General features: G+C 39.3%; 1 protein-coding gene across 6 annotated transcripts in view; it reads right to left on the bottom strand.

Annotated features, from left to right (window-relative positions):
- Positions 1–15,500, bottom strand: part of ARHGAP10 (Rho GTPase activating protein 10) — a 286,142-nt gene that overhangs the window by 162,595 nt on the left and 108,047 nt on the right. For all 6 annotated transcript variants that reach the window (XM_083171381.1, XM_083171373.1, XM_083171359.1 and 3 more), the window contains 2 exons: positions 180–275; positions 26–87 (listed from right to left, as the gene is read on the bottom strand). In XM_083171381.1, the coding sequence (XP_083027507.1) occupies positions 26–28 (3 nt within the window). In that variant the 5' untranslated portion in view covers positions 29–87; positions 180–275. The remainder of the gene's footprint in view (positions 1–25; positions 88–179; positions 276–15,500) is intronic.

Below are 15,500 nucleotides of genomic sequence, written 5' to 3'. Positions count from 1 at the left end.
TTACACTGGCAACCAAACAACTCACCATTATCTCCCTCTGCTCTTCAAGGTTTTGTAAAAATGTAGAAAAAAGGTGTAGAGACGCATCTGCAAGACAGTGAAAAGTGATCAACCAACCTGGTGGCAGACTGCAAAACCCATATGCCAAAACAACAACAGACTCAGTAAGACCAACATACCGATACATCGCTCATCATCAGTCTCAGCATCGCCAATGAATTCAAATTTAAAATCCCTGAGTGAATTGGCAAATTTTCTCTGAGCTGTAGATAAGTCTGAAAAGGAGAGAGGTATTAGAATGATTCTGAAGAACTACTATTTGCATAATCTAGCAGTGTATCAGTAGAATATACAGTAAATGCATACAATACACATATATGCACAAATAACACACTTTCAATGCAGAAAATATGTAATGGCAATCTAATAAAAAATATATTTCTTAAAATTCTTCATAGGGCTTCCTTTTCTCCCAAAAGATGCCACCTGATGGGTGTTGCAGATACCTTTGACAAAGCTGCACTTAGTTGCAGGGAAACGCGTCAGGAGCCCTGGACATTGTACCCAGCACTTTTATCTAACTGGATCCGGACCAGCCACCACTTGCGCCATTACTGCGCACCTCTGCAAATTATTTCCATTGGACTTTGGCACCTTCACCTGAATTGGAGAGATAGTGCTGACATGCACTCCGAATGGAACAATTCCTCCTGGTGACCCAATTGTGGCAACTGTGGTAACTATCCATCTATTACCAGCATACCACTAACTGGTGCCCATTGTATACCTTTCTTTGGATATTATTGGAACCGTTATTTCCAGCAGTGGCATTTATAGGAACGGATCCTGTGGTTTTATATTATCAATTTGTTTTTAATTCCTGTCATTAAATATTATCATTATTAATGTTCATTGGTGTTATTAGCGCTACTTCCTTTTTGTTTTTTGTAGGTGTTGCAGATACCTCAGATTGTCCAAAATGTCACTCCCCTCAAGCTGATCTCTATCACTGCCTTTGGGAATGCCCTCACATACAAATATTCTGGAACACTATACATAACTACGCCACTTCCTCTCATTAACCCCTTCATGACAGAGCCAGTTTGTGCCTTCATGACAGAGCCCTTTTTTTCAAATCTGACATGTCTCACTTAAGTGGGGATAACTTTTTTTTGCTTTTACTTATCCCAGTGATTTTGAGATTGTTTTCTCGTGACACATTGTACTTCAAGTTAGTGGTAAATTTTGGTCGATACAGTCTGTGTTTTTTTGTGAAAAATACCAAAATATCGTGAAAAAATGGAAAATTTAGCAATATGCAAAATGTCACATTTTCTGCTTGTGAGACAAATAATCATACCACTCAAAATAGTTAATAACTAACAAAGACCATATGTCTACTTTATGTTGCAATCATTATTTCAACCTCCTTTTCATTTTTTTGGACACTAGGAGGCTTCAGATATGACTAGCAAATTCTCAAATTTTCAAGAAAATTTCAAACACTGATTTTTTTAGGGACCAGTTCAGTTCTGATGTGACTTTGAGGGACTTGTATGTGAGACACCCCCATAAATGATGCCATTTCAAAAACTGCACCCCTCACAGTATTCAAAACAGCATTTTGGAAGTTTGTTAACCCTTTAGGTGTTTCACAGGAATTAAAACAAAGTGTAGGTGAAATTTCAAAATTTCTTTTTTTTGCAGAGTTTCAATTTTAATACATTTTTCTAACGAATACAGTAGATTTTACTAGAGAAATGTGACTAAAAATTGCTTCCCCCAATTCTTTTGTTTTCAAAAATATCCTATATGTGGCCCTAGTGTGCACGTTGACCAAACCACAGGCTTCATAATAGAAGGAGCACCTACTTGATTTTGGAGCCTCCTTTTTATGAGATTTTTTTTTAGGCACCATGTAGGTTTCTAGGCACCATAAGTGCTAAAAGTTAGGAACCTCCCCCACAAGTCACCCCATTTTGCAATCTACACCCCTCAGGGAATTCATCTAGGGGTATAGTGTACATTTCAAACCCCCAGGGGTTTCACCAATTTTGGTACAACTGGGATGTGAAAATGGAAAATTACATTTTTTTACACAAACATGCAGTTCTGGCTCAAAATTTTTCATTTTCACAAGGAATGAAGGAGACAAAGCACCCCAAAATCTGTGCCCCAATTTCTCCCGAGTACGGCAATGCCTCACATGTGACCAAAAAAAACCAGTTGGGCGCATGGCAGGACTCAGAAGGGAAGGAGTGATTTTTGGATTTTGCAGCACAGATTTTGGTGGAATAAATGGTGGGTGCTATGTTGCACCAATACAGTGGAACCCCCCCACAAGTCACCCCATTTTGCAAAGTACACCCCTCAGGGAATTCATCTAGGGGTATAGTGTACATTTCAAACCCCCAGGGGTTTCACCAATTTTGGTACAACTGGGCAGTGAAAATGAAAAATTACATTTTTTTACACAAAAATGCAGTTCTGACTCAAAATTTTTCATTTTCACAAGGAATGAAGGAGACAAAGCACCCCAAAATCTGTGCCCCAATTTCTCCCGAGTACGGCAATGCCTCACATGTGACCAAAAAATACCAGTTGGGCGCATGGCAGGACTCAGAAGGGAAGGAGTGATTTTTGGATTTGGCAGCACAGATTTTGGTGGAATGAATGGTGGGTGCCATGTTGCATTAGCAAGACTCCCAAAGCACCAATACAGTGGAACCCCCCCACAAGTCACCCCATTTTGCAAAGTACACCCCTCAGGGAATTCATCTAGGGGTATAGTGTACATTTCAAACCCCCAGGGGTTTCACCAATTTTGATACAACTGGGCAGTGAAAATGAAAAATTACATTTTTTTACACAAAAATGCAGTTCTGGCTCAAAATTTTTCATTTTCACAAGGAATGAAGGAGACAAAGCACCCCAAAATCTGTGCCCCAATTTCTCCCGAGTACGGCAATGCCTCACATGTGACCAAAAAATACCAGTTGGGCGCATGGCAGGACTCAGAAGGGAAGGAGTGATTTTTGGATTTGGCAGCACAGATTTTGGTGGAATGAATGGTGGGTGCCATGTTGCATTAGCAAGACTCCCAAAGCACCAATACAGTGGAACCCCCCCACAAGTCACCCCATTTTGCAAAGTACACCCCTCAGGGAATTCATCTAGGGGTATAGTGTACATTTCAAACCCCCAGGGGTTTCACCAATTTTGATACAACTGGGCAGTGAAAATGAAAAATTACATTTTTTTACACAAAAATGCAGTTCTGGCTCAAAATTTTTCATTTTCACAAGGAATGAAGGAGACAAAGCACCCCAAAATCTGTGCCCCAATTTCTCCCGAGTACGGCAATGCCTCACATGTGACCAAAAAATACCAGTTGGGCGCATGGCAGGACTCAGAAGGGAAGGAGTGATTTTTGGATTTGGCAGCACAGATTTTGGTGGAATGAATGGTGGGTGCCATGTTGCATTAGCAAGACTCCCAAAGCACCAATACAGTGGAACCCCCCCCACAAGTCACCCCATTTTGCAAAGTACACCCCTCAGGGAATTCATCTAGGGGTATAGTGTACATTTCAAACCCCCAGGGGTTTCACCAATTTTGATACAACTGGGCAGTGAAAATGAAAAATTACATTTTTTTACACAAAAATGCAGTTCTGGCTCAAAATTTTTCATTTTCACAAGGAATGAAGGAGACAAAGCACCCCAAAATCTGTGCCCCAATTTCTCCCGAGTACGGCAATGCCTCACATGTGACCAAAAAATACCAGTTGGGCGCATGGCAGGACTCAGAAGGGAAGGAGTGATTTTTGGATTTGGCAGCACAGATTTTGGTGGAATGAATGGTGGGTGCCATGTTGCATTAGCAAGACTCCCAAAGCACCAATACAGTGGAACCCCCCCACAAGTCACCCCATTTTGCAAAGTACACCCCTCAGGGAATTCATCTAGGGGTATAGTGTACATTTCAAACCCCCAGGGGTTTCACCAATTTTGATACAACTGGGCAGTGAAAATGAAAAATTACATTTTTTTACACAAAAATGTACTTCTGGCTCAAAATTTTTCATTTTCACAAGGAATGAAGGAGACAAAGCACCCCAAAATCTGTGCCCCCATTTCTCCAGAGTACGGCAATGCCTCACATGTGACCAAAAAATACCAGTTGGGTGCATGGCAGGACTCAGAAGGGAAGGAGTGATTTTTGGATTTTGGAGCACAGATTTTGGTGGAATGAATGGTGGGTGCTATGTTGCATTACCAATACAGTGGAACCCCCCCACAAGTGACCCCATTTTGCAAACTACACTCCTCAGGGAATTCATCTAGGGGTATAGTGTACATTTCAAACCCCCAGGGGTTTCACCAATTTTGATACAACTGGGCAGTGAAAATGAAAAATTACATTTTTTTACACAAAAATGCAGTTCTGGCTCAAAATTTTTCATTTTCACAAGGAATGAAGGAGACAAAGCACCCCAAAATCTGTGCCCCCATTTCTCCAGAGTACGGCAATGCCTCACATGTGACCAAAAAATACCAGTTGGGTGCATGGCAGGACTCAGAAGGGAAGGAGTGATTTTTGGATTTTGGAGCACAGATTTTGGTGGAATGAATGGTGGGTGCTATGTTGCATTACCAATACAGTGGAACCCCCCCACAAGTGACCCCATTTTGCAAACTACACTCCTCAGGGAATTCATCTAGGGGTATAGTGTACATTTCAAACCCCCAGGGGTTTCACCAATTTTGATACAACTGGGCAGTGAAAATGAAAAATTAAATTTTTTTACACAAAAATGCAGTTCTGGCTCAAAATTTTTCATTTTCACAAGGAATGAAGGAGACAAAGCACCCCAAAATCTGTGCCCCCATTTCTCCAGAGTACGGCAATGCCTCACATGTGACCAAAAAATACCAGTTGGGTGCATGGCAGGACTCAGAAGGGAAGGAGTGATTTTTGGAGTTTGCAGCTCAGATTCTGGTGGAATGAATGGTGGGTGCTATGTGGCATTAGCAAGACCCCCGAAGCACGGTGAAATGATGAACCTAATAATCCATAGATGTGTGGTATATTTTGAAACACTCCTTTATACATAGGCCGGGTTTGTCGGGGCAAGTTTCACAGTGGAAAATAGTTTCCTTTCTTATTCCCTTTTTATAGCAAACTTTGCACCTTTTTTGTGTCCTGCCCTTTCTTGCAGTGGAGGGAATTTCGTTGGGAAAATGCTGCCCTGGTACAATACGGGGGCCAGTACTAGAAGTACTGGGGCCCTCTGCCTGCTGGTTCCCAAATATTAGGCCCTTTATGACTTCCTCTTGAAAGTGCATAAATGTCCCCCTCTGGCCGGTAGAACGGAATAGCACGTAAGCGTTATACAGTGCCATCTGGATGATATACACGGCCAGCTTCTTGTACCAGATATTTGTTTTCCGCAGGGCACTGTACGGCTTCAGTACCTGATCTGAAAGATCCACTCCGCCCATGTACTTATTGTAATCTAGGATACAATTTGGTTTTGAGGTGTGGGTACTGGTACCTCGTACAGGGATGGAGGTGGTACTGTCTCCATGAATTGTTGTCAGTATAAGGACATCCCTCTTGTCCTTATATTTGACCAACAACATATTTTCGGTGCATATTCCCCTGCTTTCACCCCTTCTCATTACTTGGGCAATGTGCGTTTTTGGGAGGCCTCTTTGGTTCTTACGCACAGTACCGCAAGCTGCTGTACCTCTTGAACCAAGGGCCTTAAACAGGGGGATGCTGGTGTAAAAGTTATCCACATAGAGGTGATAACCCTTATCCAGGAAGGGGTGCATTAAATCCCAGACAATTTTTCCACTAACACCTACGAGGGAGGGGGGGCATTCTGGCGGTTCAATTCTTGAATCCTTCCCTTCATATACCCTAAACTTGTGGGTGTACCCTGTGGTGCTTTCACACAGCTTATACATTTTTATGCCATACCTTGCCCTCTTACTGGGAAGGTACTGGCGGAATTTAACCCTTCCTTTAAAATGTATAAGGGACTCGTCGATGCTAATACATTTATCAGGGATGTATAGCTCTGCAAATTTGGCACTGAAATGATCAATGACCGGCCTGACTTTGAATAGCCTGTCAAAGGTGGGATCATCTCTGGGTGGGCACTGTGCATTATCGGTGTAATGTATAAATTTATGGATTGCCTCAAAACGAGTCCGAGTCATGGCCATACGGTAAAATGGGGTGCTGTACAGAACATCTGTACTCCAATATTGCCTAATTTGTGGCTTTTTTACTATGACAAAAAGAGTGACTTCTGTGAATTTGTGCGCTTATATAAACACCTATTAGCAGCTGGATATACAGTCTTTAAGGTGCCATTCAAAAACGCCTAACAACAATAGTACAAGAAAGAAAAAAGACAGTTCTCCAGCGCTCAGGTGGTTCCCATCAGATAAATCACCAATTAAAGTGATTGGGTGAATATTTGAAAGTTATATCACCATAAAGTCCTTTTCATAGACACTGTATGAATGAGTCCAAAAATGAAACACTCCTCTTCCACAAATGGTACCATAGAATGAGAAAGAAAAAAACAGATAGTGCAGACTGATAAACACTTTATATATTTAATCAGGATGTACACTTACAATTGTGGGGGGGTATAAAAACACATAGATATCCACAACCAGGGGCAATGCAGGATACAAGGCAGTCTCAGCGGCAGGGCAATCCAGTCTAGATCTGGTCAGAGTCCTTCCTGCTGAATGTCCGTTCCTTAACAATGGTCCCAGGTCCAGATAAGGCAGAATGTCCGGGGTTAGGTGGTGCTAAACGCATTTCGGATCATATAGATCCTTTGTCAATAGCATTCCTAACTAAATCTCAGAGCGCTTTAAATAGCGTTACTAATTACACATACTTCCGCATTCTGGGCGGAAACAATATGGCCGTGCGTTCCATACGGCCGGAAATGCGTTCCACAATGTTAATCGTGGACGCGCATATATATTGCTGGGCGCACGCTGGTTTTAGAAATGGCTGTGCGTTCCAACTGCTTGCGCTGTGCGTGTCACCAGCGCAATGTAATGAAATACCTTTAGGATAACATTTTATGCATATCGCCAATGTGATTTTGCATATACTTATAATCAATAAAGTGCAAAATTATGTAGAAGCAGCAATAATAAGGATAATATTAACAATAAATACATATATAAAAACATTTTGTGTAAAATATCATATATGTAAAATTAAGTTAAAAAATCCTTAACTCATTAATATATTTAAAAAAACAGTAATATATTAAAAAGAATACATTAAAATGATGATTATTACAGTATATAAAAAGATGATTTTTACAATATAGAAAAAGGGGAGGGATGGTCATTTTAAGACAAGAAATGTTTGAGTTCGAATTCACCATTTAACCCCCCTGGACCGAGGGTATTAAGGCGGTGAATCCATCTCATTTCTGTCTGAGATAGCCTTTTATCAATGTCTCTTGTACGCCATCTGGGAGTAATCATTTGAATGCCACAAAAATTTATTAAAAAACATTCCTTGGACTGATGGTGACTCTTAAAATGATTTGATAAGTGGTGAGTAACTAAACCTTTTCTAATGTTATATATATGTTCAGCTAGACGCACTTTCAATTGGCGACTTGTCTTGCCAATATAAAATAAGTTGCAGGAACATTCTAATAAATATATTACGTTCTTGGAGTGGCAAGTTATAAATTCATTTATCAAATATTTCTTATCTTTAACTTTAAAATCGACTATTTTACGGTTTGGATTTTTTACTGATTTGCACATCAGACAATCGCCACATCGGTGGAAACCTTTGGTTCTAATACTTTGTCGTGGTACATTGTCGATAGTGCTTTTAACTAAATGGTTCTTTAATGAATTAGCCTTCCGATAAATAAAAACTGGTTTTGGAGGAAGCAAATCTCCCAGAATTGGGTCCTGTTTAATCAAATGCCAGTTTTTCTTAAAAACATTCTCGATTTTAAAATGTATATTATTATACTGTGAAATAAAAGCCCATTGATATTTATTATTGGTGTCGTTCTTAGGCGTTTTTTCAGTTAAGAGATCATTTCTATCGATGGCTTCAATTCTATTTTTTGCCTTTGTGAGAATTTCTGTGGTGTATCCTTTTGCCTCCAATCTTTCTGTTACTTCGACAATTTGTTCAGAACACACCAATGCATCAGAGCAGTTTCTTTTTATTCTTGTATATTGCCCAAATGGGATACCATCCAGCCAGTTTTTATGGTGTTGGCTGGTTGTGTCTATGTATCCATTAGAATCAGTGGGCTTTCTGAAAGTCTTAGTATTGACCTGGTTATTGTCAATATAAATAGTCAGGTCCAAAAATGAGATTTCTGATGTACTAGTGTTAAAACTTAGATTAATAGAAAAGTCATTAATATTTAAATTCTCACAAAAGGTTAAAAGGCTTTCTTGACCATCCCTCCAGATAAAAAATATATCATCAATAAAACGATACCATAGGACCAGACCCGCCCCCAGCTGACCGCCCTGCCACACATGTAGATGTTCCCAGTAAGACATGAATAGATTGGCGTAGCTAGGGGCGAATCTGGTACCCATGGCAGTGCCCACACACTGCAGATAGAAGTTCCCTTCATGATAAAAATAATTATTAAGAAGGATAAAATCAATACTTTCAATAATAAAATTCTTAAGGTTACAGGATAGTGGTGATGTTTCTAAAAAATATGAAACTGCCCTTATACCTTTATTTTTCTCTATTATGGTATATAGGGTACTTACATCTGCGCTACATAATATATCGCCTTCTCGCCATGTATAATTGTTTAGATTGCGAAGAAGGTGTCCAGTATCTTTCAAATAGGCTCGGGTGCTAACTACAAGTGGTTGTAGATAATAATCTACAAAGGCAGATAAGTTACTTGTTAAACTATTACACCCAGAGATTATGGGTCTACCAGGTGGTTTGTTCGCATCCTTGTGGACCTTAGGTAAAATATAAAGTGCAGGTATAGTGGGTTCCTTGATGTTCAAAAAGTCAAATTCTTTTTTTGAGATAGTTTTATCATTAAGGGCCTTGGTGGTAAAAACCAATAATGCTTTGCTTATTCTGGTTGTAGGGTCATTTTTCAATTTTTTGTATGTATCACCTGATGATATTTGTTTTTCTATTTCTTCCAAATACATTTCTTTTTTCATCACCACTACCCCTCCTCCTTTATCTGCAGGTTTAATTATAAGCGATTTGTCATCTTTAAGTGTTTTTAGTGCATTGAATTCGTTTTTGTTTAGATTGCACTTTTTCCCATATTTTGTATCGCTTTTCTCTAAGATTTTATTGATTTCTTCACAAACCACTTTATTAAAACAGTCTAAAAAGCTTCCCCTGCAGTGTGTGGGATAAAAACTTGATGGTGGTTTAAAAGGTGTACAATCATTCATGGGGGGATTATCCTCATCACTTTCCCTAGATTCAAAGAACCGTTTGATTGTTAATTTCCGGATGAATTTTTGAACATCCAGAAATAAATCAAAGCTGTTGGGCTTACAGGATGGTGCAAATTTCAATCCTTTTTGTAGGATTTTTATCTCATATTCCGTTAATTCACGGTCTGATAGGTTGAAAATTTTACCAATGTTTTCTTTAGAGGGGGATTTATCTGATGTTATAATAGTATTGTTCCCTCTTTTCTTTTTCTTTTTCTTTATCTTTTTCTTTTTTATCCCTGCCCTTTTACCTCTTTTTCGGGGGTTTTTAGGGTTTAATGTCTCCAATATTTCTGGCGGTCCTGTTCTAAAAAAGGAATGGGACGGTTGTTTCTTGGGTTGTCATTAAATTCTAAAGGGGTATATCTATTTGTTAAATCTAGATTATACTCTTCTTCCATATTGTGTCTCTGGCGGAAGGGGCGTCTTGGGGTTTCCCATCCGTCTGAGTCCCTAACTGGGTAATTCCTTTTTTGCCATCTTTGATGTTGGTTTTTATTTTGTTGGTTATGGGGTTTTGTATTCTTTCTATATGCATTGTCCTCATATACTGGTAACTGCATACGGTCCTCCGTTCTCATGTTAAATGTCTTTTTTCTCCACTGGGGAGCTTTTCTATAGGGTGTTGTATGTTTTTTAAAAAATTGGTTATTAACTGTTTCAGGTTTAAGGGGAGGCATTTCTATGTCTTTATTGGGATTGGTATCCCTAAGGAATTTTTTCCCTTTTCTTTCCCTCAATTCTCTGGTACTTTTTCCTATTTTGTCCAAAAGGGATTCTTCATACAATGCGAAATCCTCTATACCTTTGAAGGGTTTCACCATCTCCTGAAGATTAGCAATCTCTTCATTTAGAGTTTTTAAGGTATTATTCCTCTCTTTAATGATGAGATTCATTAGGGAAAATGAACATTCATTTAATATGGTGTCCCACTGATTTTTAAAGGAGTCATCTGCTGAATGAAATGATGGTGGTTTGGTTATTTTCAGTCCCTTAGGAACTACTTTGGAGGCTAAATAATGCTCCAATGTAACCATCTCCCACCAAATTTTATTTTCTTTCATCATCACTGACTCTAGTTTGAAAAATACAGACCCTAAGTTCTCATCACTGATATTTATGTTTTCGTCTTGTGATACGAAAGTATTTTTTACCAATTGGTTACGCATGTCTCTAAATGAGAACATATTGAGCAGCACTTATCACAAGAAGGCTTGAATGGAAAGAACAAGATATGACAAAAAGAGTGACTTCTGTGAATTTGTGCGCTTATATAAACACCTATTAGCAGCTGGATATACAGTCTTTAAGGTGCCATTCAAAAACGCCTAACAACAATAGTACAAGAAAGAAAAAAGACAGTTCTCCAGCGCTCAGGTGGTTCCCATCAGATAAATCACCAATTAAAGTGATTGGGTGAATATTTGAAAGTTATATCACCATAAAGTCCTTTTCATAGACACTGTATGAATGAGTCCAAAAATGAAACACTCCTCTTCCACAAATGGTACCATAGAATGAGAAAGAAAAAAACAGATAGTGCAGACTGATAAACACTTTATATATTTAATCAGGATGTACACTTACAATTGTGGGGGGGTATAAAAACACATAGATATCCACAACCAGGGGCAATGCAGGATACAAGGCAGTCTCAGCGGCAGGGCAATCCAGTCTAGATCTGGTCAGAGTCCTTCCTGCTGAATGTCCGTTCCTTAACAATGGTCCCAGGTCCAGATAAGGCAGAATGTCCGGGGTTAGGTGGTGCTAAACGCGTTTCGGATCATATAGATCCTTTGTCAATAGCATTCCTAACCAAATCTCAGAGCGCTTTAAATAGCGTTACTAATTACACATACTTCCGCATTCTGGGCGGAAACAATATGGCCGTGCGTTCCATACGGCCGGAAATGCGTTCCACAATGTTAATCGTGGACGCGCATATATATTGCTGGGCGCACGCTGGTTTTAGAAATGGCTGTGCGTTCCAACTGCTTGCGCTGTGCGTGTCACCAGCGCAATGTAATGAAATACCTTTAGGATAACATTTTATGCATATCGCCAATGTGATTTTGCATATACTTATAATCAATAAAGTGCAAAATTATGTAGAAGCAGCAATAATAAGGATAATATTAACAATAAATACATATATAAAAACATTTTGTGTAAAATATCATATATGTAAAATTAAGTTAAAAAATCCTTAACTCATTAATATATTTAAAAAAACAGTAATATATTAAAAAGAATACATTAAAATGATGATTATTACAGTATATAAAAAGATGATTTTTACAATATAGAAAAAGGGGAGGGATGGTCATTTTAAGACAAGAAATGTTTGAGTTCGAATTCACCATTTAACCCCCCTGGACCGAGGGTATTAAGGCGGTGAATCCATCTCATTTCTGTCTGAGATAGCCTTTTATCAATGTCTCTTGTACGCCATCTGGGAGTAATCATTTGAATGCCACAAAAATTTATTAAAAAACATTCCTTGGACTGATGGTGACTCTTAAAATGATTTGATAAGTGGTGAGTAACTAAACCTTTTCTAATGTTATATATATGTTCAGCTAGACGCACTTTCAATTGGCGACTTGTCTTGCCAATATAAAATAAGTTGCAGGAACATTCTAATAAATATATTACGTTCTTGGAGTGGCAAGTTATAAATTCATTTATCAAATATTTCTTATCTTTAACTTTAAAATCGACTATTTTACGGTTTGGATTTTTTACTGATTTGCACATCAGACAATCGCCACATCGGTGGAAACCTTTGGTTCTAATACTTTGTCGTGGTACATTGTCGATAGTGCTTTTAACTAAATGGTTCTTTAATGAATTAGCCTTCCGATAAATAAAAACTGGTTTTGGAGGAAGCAAATCTCCCAGAATTGGGTCCTGTTTAATCAAATGCCAGTTTTTCTTAAAAACATTCTCGATTTTAAAATGTATATTATTATACTGTGAAATAAAAGCCCATTGATATTTATTATTGGTGTCGTTCTTAGGCGTTTTTTCAGTTAAGAGATCATTTCTATCGATGGCTTCAATTCTATTTTTTGCCTTTGTGAGAATTTCTGTGGTGTATCCTTTTGCCTCCAATCTTTCTGTTACTTCGACAATTTGTTCAGAACACACCAATGCATCAGAGCAGTTTCTTTTTATTCTTGTATATTGCCCAAATGGGATACCATCCAGCCAGTTTTTATGGTGTTGGCTGGTTGTGTCTATGTATCCATTAGAATCAGTGGGCTTTCTGAAAGTCTTAGTATTGACCTGGTTATTGTCAATATAAATAGTCAGGTCCAAAAATGAGATTTCTGATGTACTAGTGTTAAAACTTAGATTAATAGAAAAGTCATTAATATTTAAATTCTCACAAAAGGTTAAAAGGCTTTCTTGACCATCCCTCCAGATAAAAAATATATCATCAATGAAACGATACCATAGGACCAGACCCGCCCCCAGCTGACCGCCCTGCCACACATGTAGATGTTCCCAGTAAGACATGAATAGATTGGCGTAGCTAGGGGCGAATCTGGTACTGAAAGTTCCCTTCATGATAAAAATAATTATTAAGAAGGATAAAATCAATACTTTCAATAATAAAATTCTTAAGGTTACAGGATAGTGGTGATGTTTCTAAAAAATATGAAACTGCCCTTATACCTTTATTTTTCTCTATTATGGTATATAGGGTACTTACATCTGCGCTACATAATATATCGCCTTCTCGCCATGTATAATTGTTTAGATTGCGAAGAAGGTGTCCAGTATCTTTCAAATAGGCTCGGGTGCTAACTACAAGTGGTTGTAGATAATAATCTACAAAGGCAGATAAGTTACTTGTTAAACTATTACACCCAGAGATTATGGGTCTACCAGGTGGTTTGTTCGCATCCTTGTGGACCTTAGGTAAAATATAAAGTGCAGGTATTTTTTTTACTATGCCCATATGAAACACCAGACCCCAAAACGTCATCATCTCTACTGCATCTACAGGGGTCCACCTAGCAAATGATGACGTGGGGTTTTGAGCAATAAACTGCTGGGCATATAAATTAGTTTGGTCCACCATTAAATTTATAAAATCATCAGAGAAAAATAATTTGAAAAAGTCAATTTCTCTGAGACCTGTGGAATCAAATTGGATTCCTGGGATGGCCAAAAACTCAGGAACCTGGGGCTCAAAATTGTCTGGTGGTGGGGTCCATACGAGATCAATTATTGGGGGGGGGGGTCTCAGCTGCTCTACGGGGGCGTCTTTGAGGGGGTCCCTCATCACCAGAGGAGGAAGAGGAGCTTAAGACGAATCCTTCAAATTCCCCGCTTGCCTCACTGGCTGTGTCAGAATCAGAAGCAAGCATGGCATATGCCTCCTCCACTGAATACATTCTTCTGGATGACTGGGATGACATTTGGGATGACATTTTTATTTTTGTGTTACTGGTAGTGAAATGTTTCAACACGTGTATAGTGTAGGGGGGGGTACAAACTTTATTTCAACCCGGGGGGTATGTAGTGTGTAGTGTGTATGTAGTGCAGAAAAAAAAAATACTTTATAAAAAAAAAAAAAAATTGAAGGGGTTAAAAAAAAAAAAATTGAAGGGGTTAAAAAAAAAAAAAAAATTGAAGGGGTTAAAAAAAAAAAAATTGAAGGGGTTAAAAAAAAAAAAATTGAAGGGGTTAAAAAAACAAAAAAAAAGGTCCTGCGCCAAAAATTGAGCACAGATGTTGGTCAGTAACGTCCGTCACTGAACAGCGCTCAAAGGCAACAGGAATTTGATAAAAAAAAAAAAAATAGATCAACCCTGTGCCGAAAAAGCTGATCAGTGATGTACGTCACTGATCAGCGCACAGTGGCCACAGGACACCCACAAAATCACAGTGTGTGTAAAAAAAAAATTAAAAAAAGACCACACAGCACCCACAAAAAAAAAAAAAAGGTGATCAGTGATGCGACACTGATTACCAGTGAGGGGCAGCAGGTGCACAACCTTTGGTGCAACTGGCAGCAACTGACAGGTATATATAAAAAAAAAAAACCTCTGCGCCCCCAAAAAGTTGCTGATCACCTCAGATATAGTGATCAGCACAAAAGGCGGGGGTAGCAGACACAAAATATACACTCTCTATCACTCTCTGTCACTATCTCTCTCTATCTCTCACTATCTATCACTATCTATCACTATCTATCACTATCTATCACTATCTATCACTATCTATCACACTGCAGCAGCAGCACTGACAGTTATATGTATAAAAAAAAACCTGCACCCCCAAAAAGGGGGGGTAGCAGACACAAATCTCTCTATCTCTCACTATCTATCACTATCTATCACTATCTCTCACTATCTCTCACTATCTATCACTATCTCTCACTATGACACTGCAGCAGCAGCAGTGACAGTTATTTATATATAAAAAACCCCTGCACCCCCAAAAAGGGGGGGTAGCAGACACACAATATAGCTCTCTCTGTCACTATCTCTCTCTATCTCTCTATCACACTGCAGCAGCAGCAGGAAGTCTCAGGAAGTCAGATCCAGGAAGCGTCCAGCACGCTACAAGCAGTGATCAAGTGATCAGGTAAGGTATTTGCAAGGATCAGGTAAGTATTAGCAAGGATCAGGTCAGTATCACGGCAGATAGGCACGGTGACCGCTCTGCACGCTATTCCAGACCGGAATGGCGTCTGCAGCGCAGTCACCGTTAGTTTAAATGTCGCGCCTTGGCTGTGATTGGTCCGTGAGTCCCACGGACCAATCACAGCCTTGGGGGCAGGTGGGGTGAGGGTGGGGTGAGGTGTCATCGTCACCGATGACCCCCTCATGCCCCCTGACGCCCGGCGGTGATTGACACCTGTGTTACCAAGCGTCTGATTCGCTGGTAACACAGGAAAACGCTGTGAATGGCTGTTCATACTGAACAGCCAATCACAGCGATCGCCGACGGGGGGGCGACATCGCA

This window comes from Crinia signifera, chromosome 1 (assembly GCF_055691185.1).
Source record: "Crinia signifera chromosome 1, ASM5569118v1, whole genome shotgun sequence".
NCBI classification, from domain to species: Eukaryota; Metazoa; Chordata; class Amphibia; order Anura; family Myobatrachidae; genus Crinia; species Crinia signifera.
Note: the sequence above shows the minus strand (reverse complement) of the source record. Positions and strands in the feature narration are given on the sequence as shown.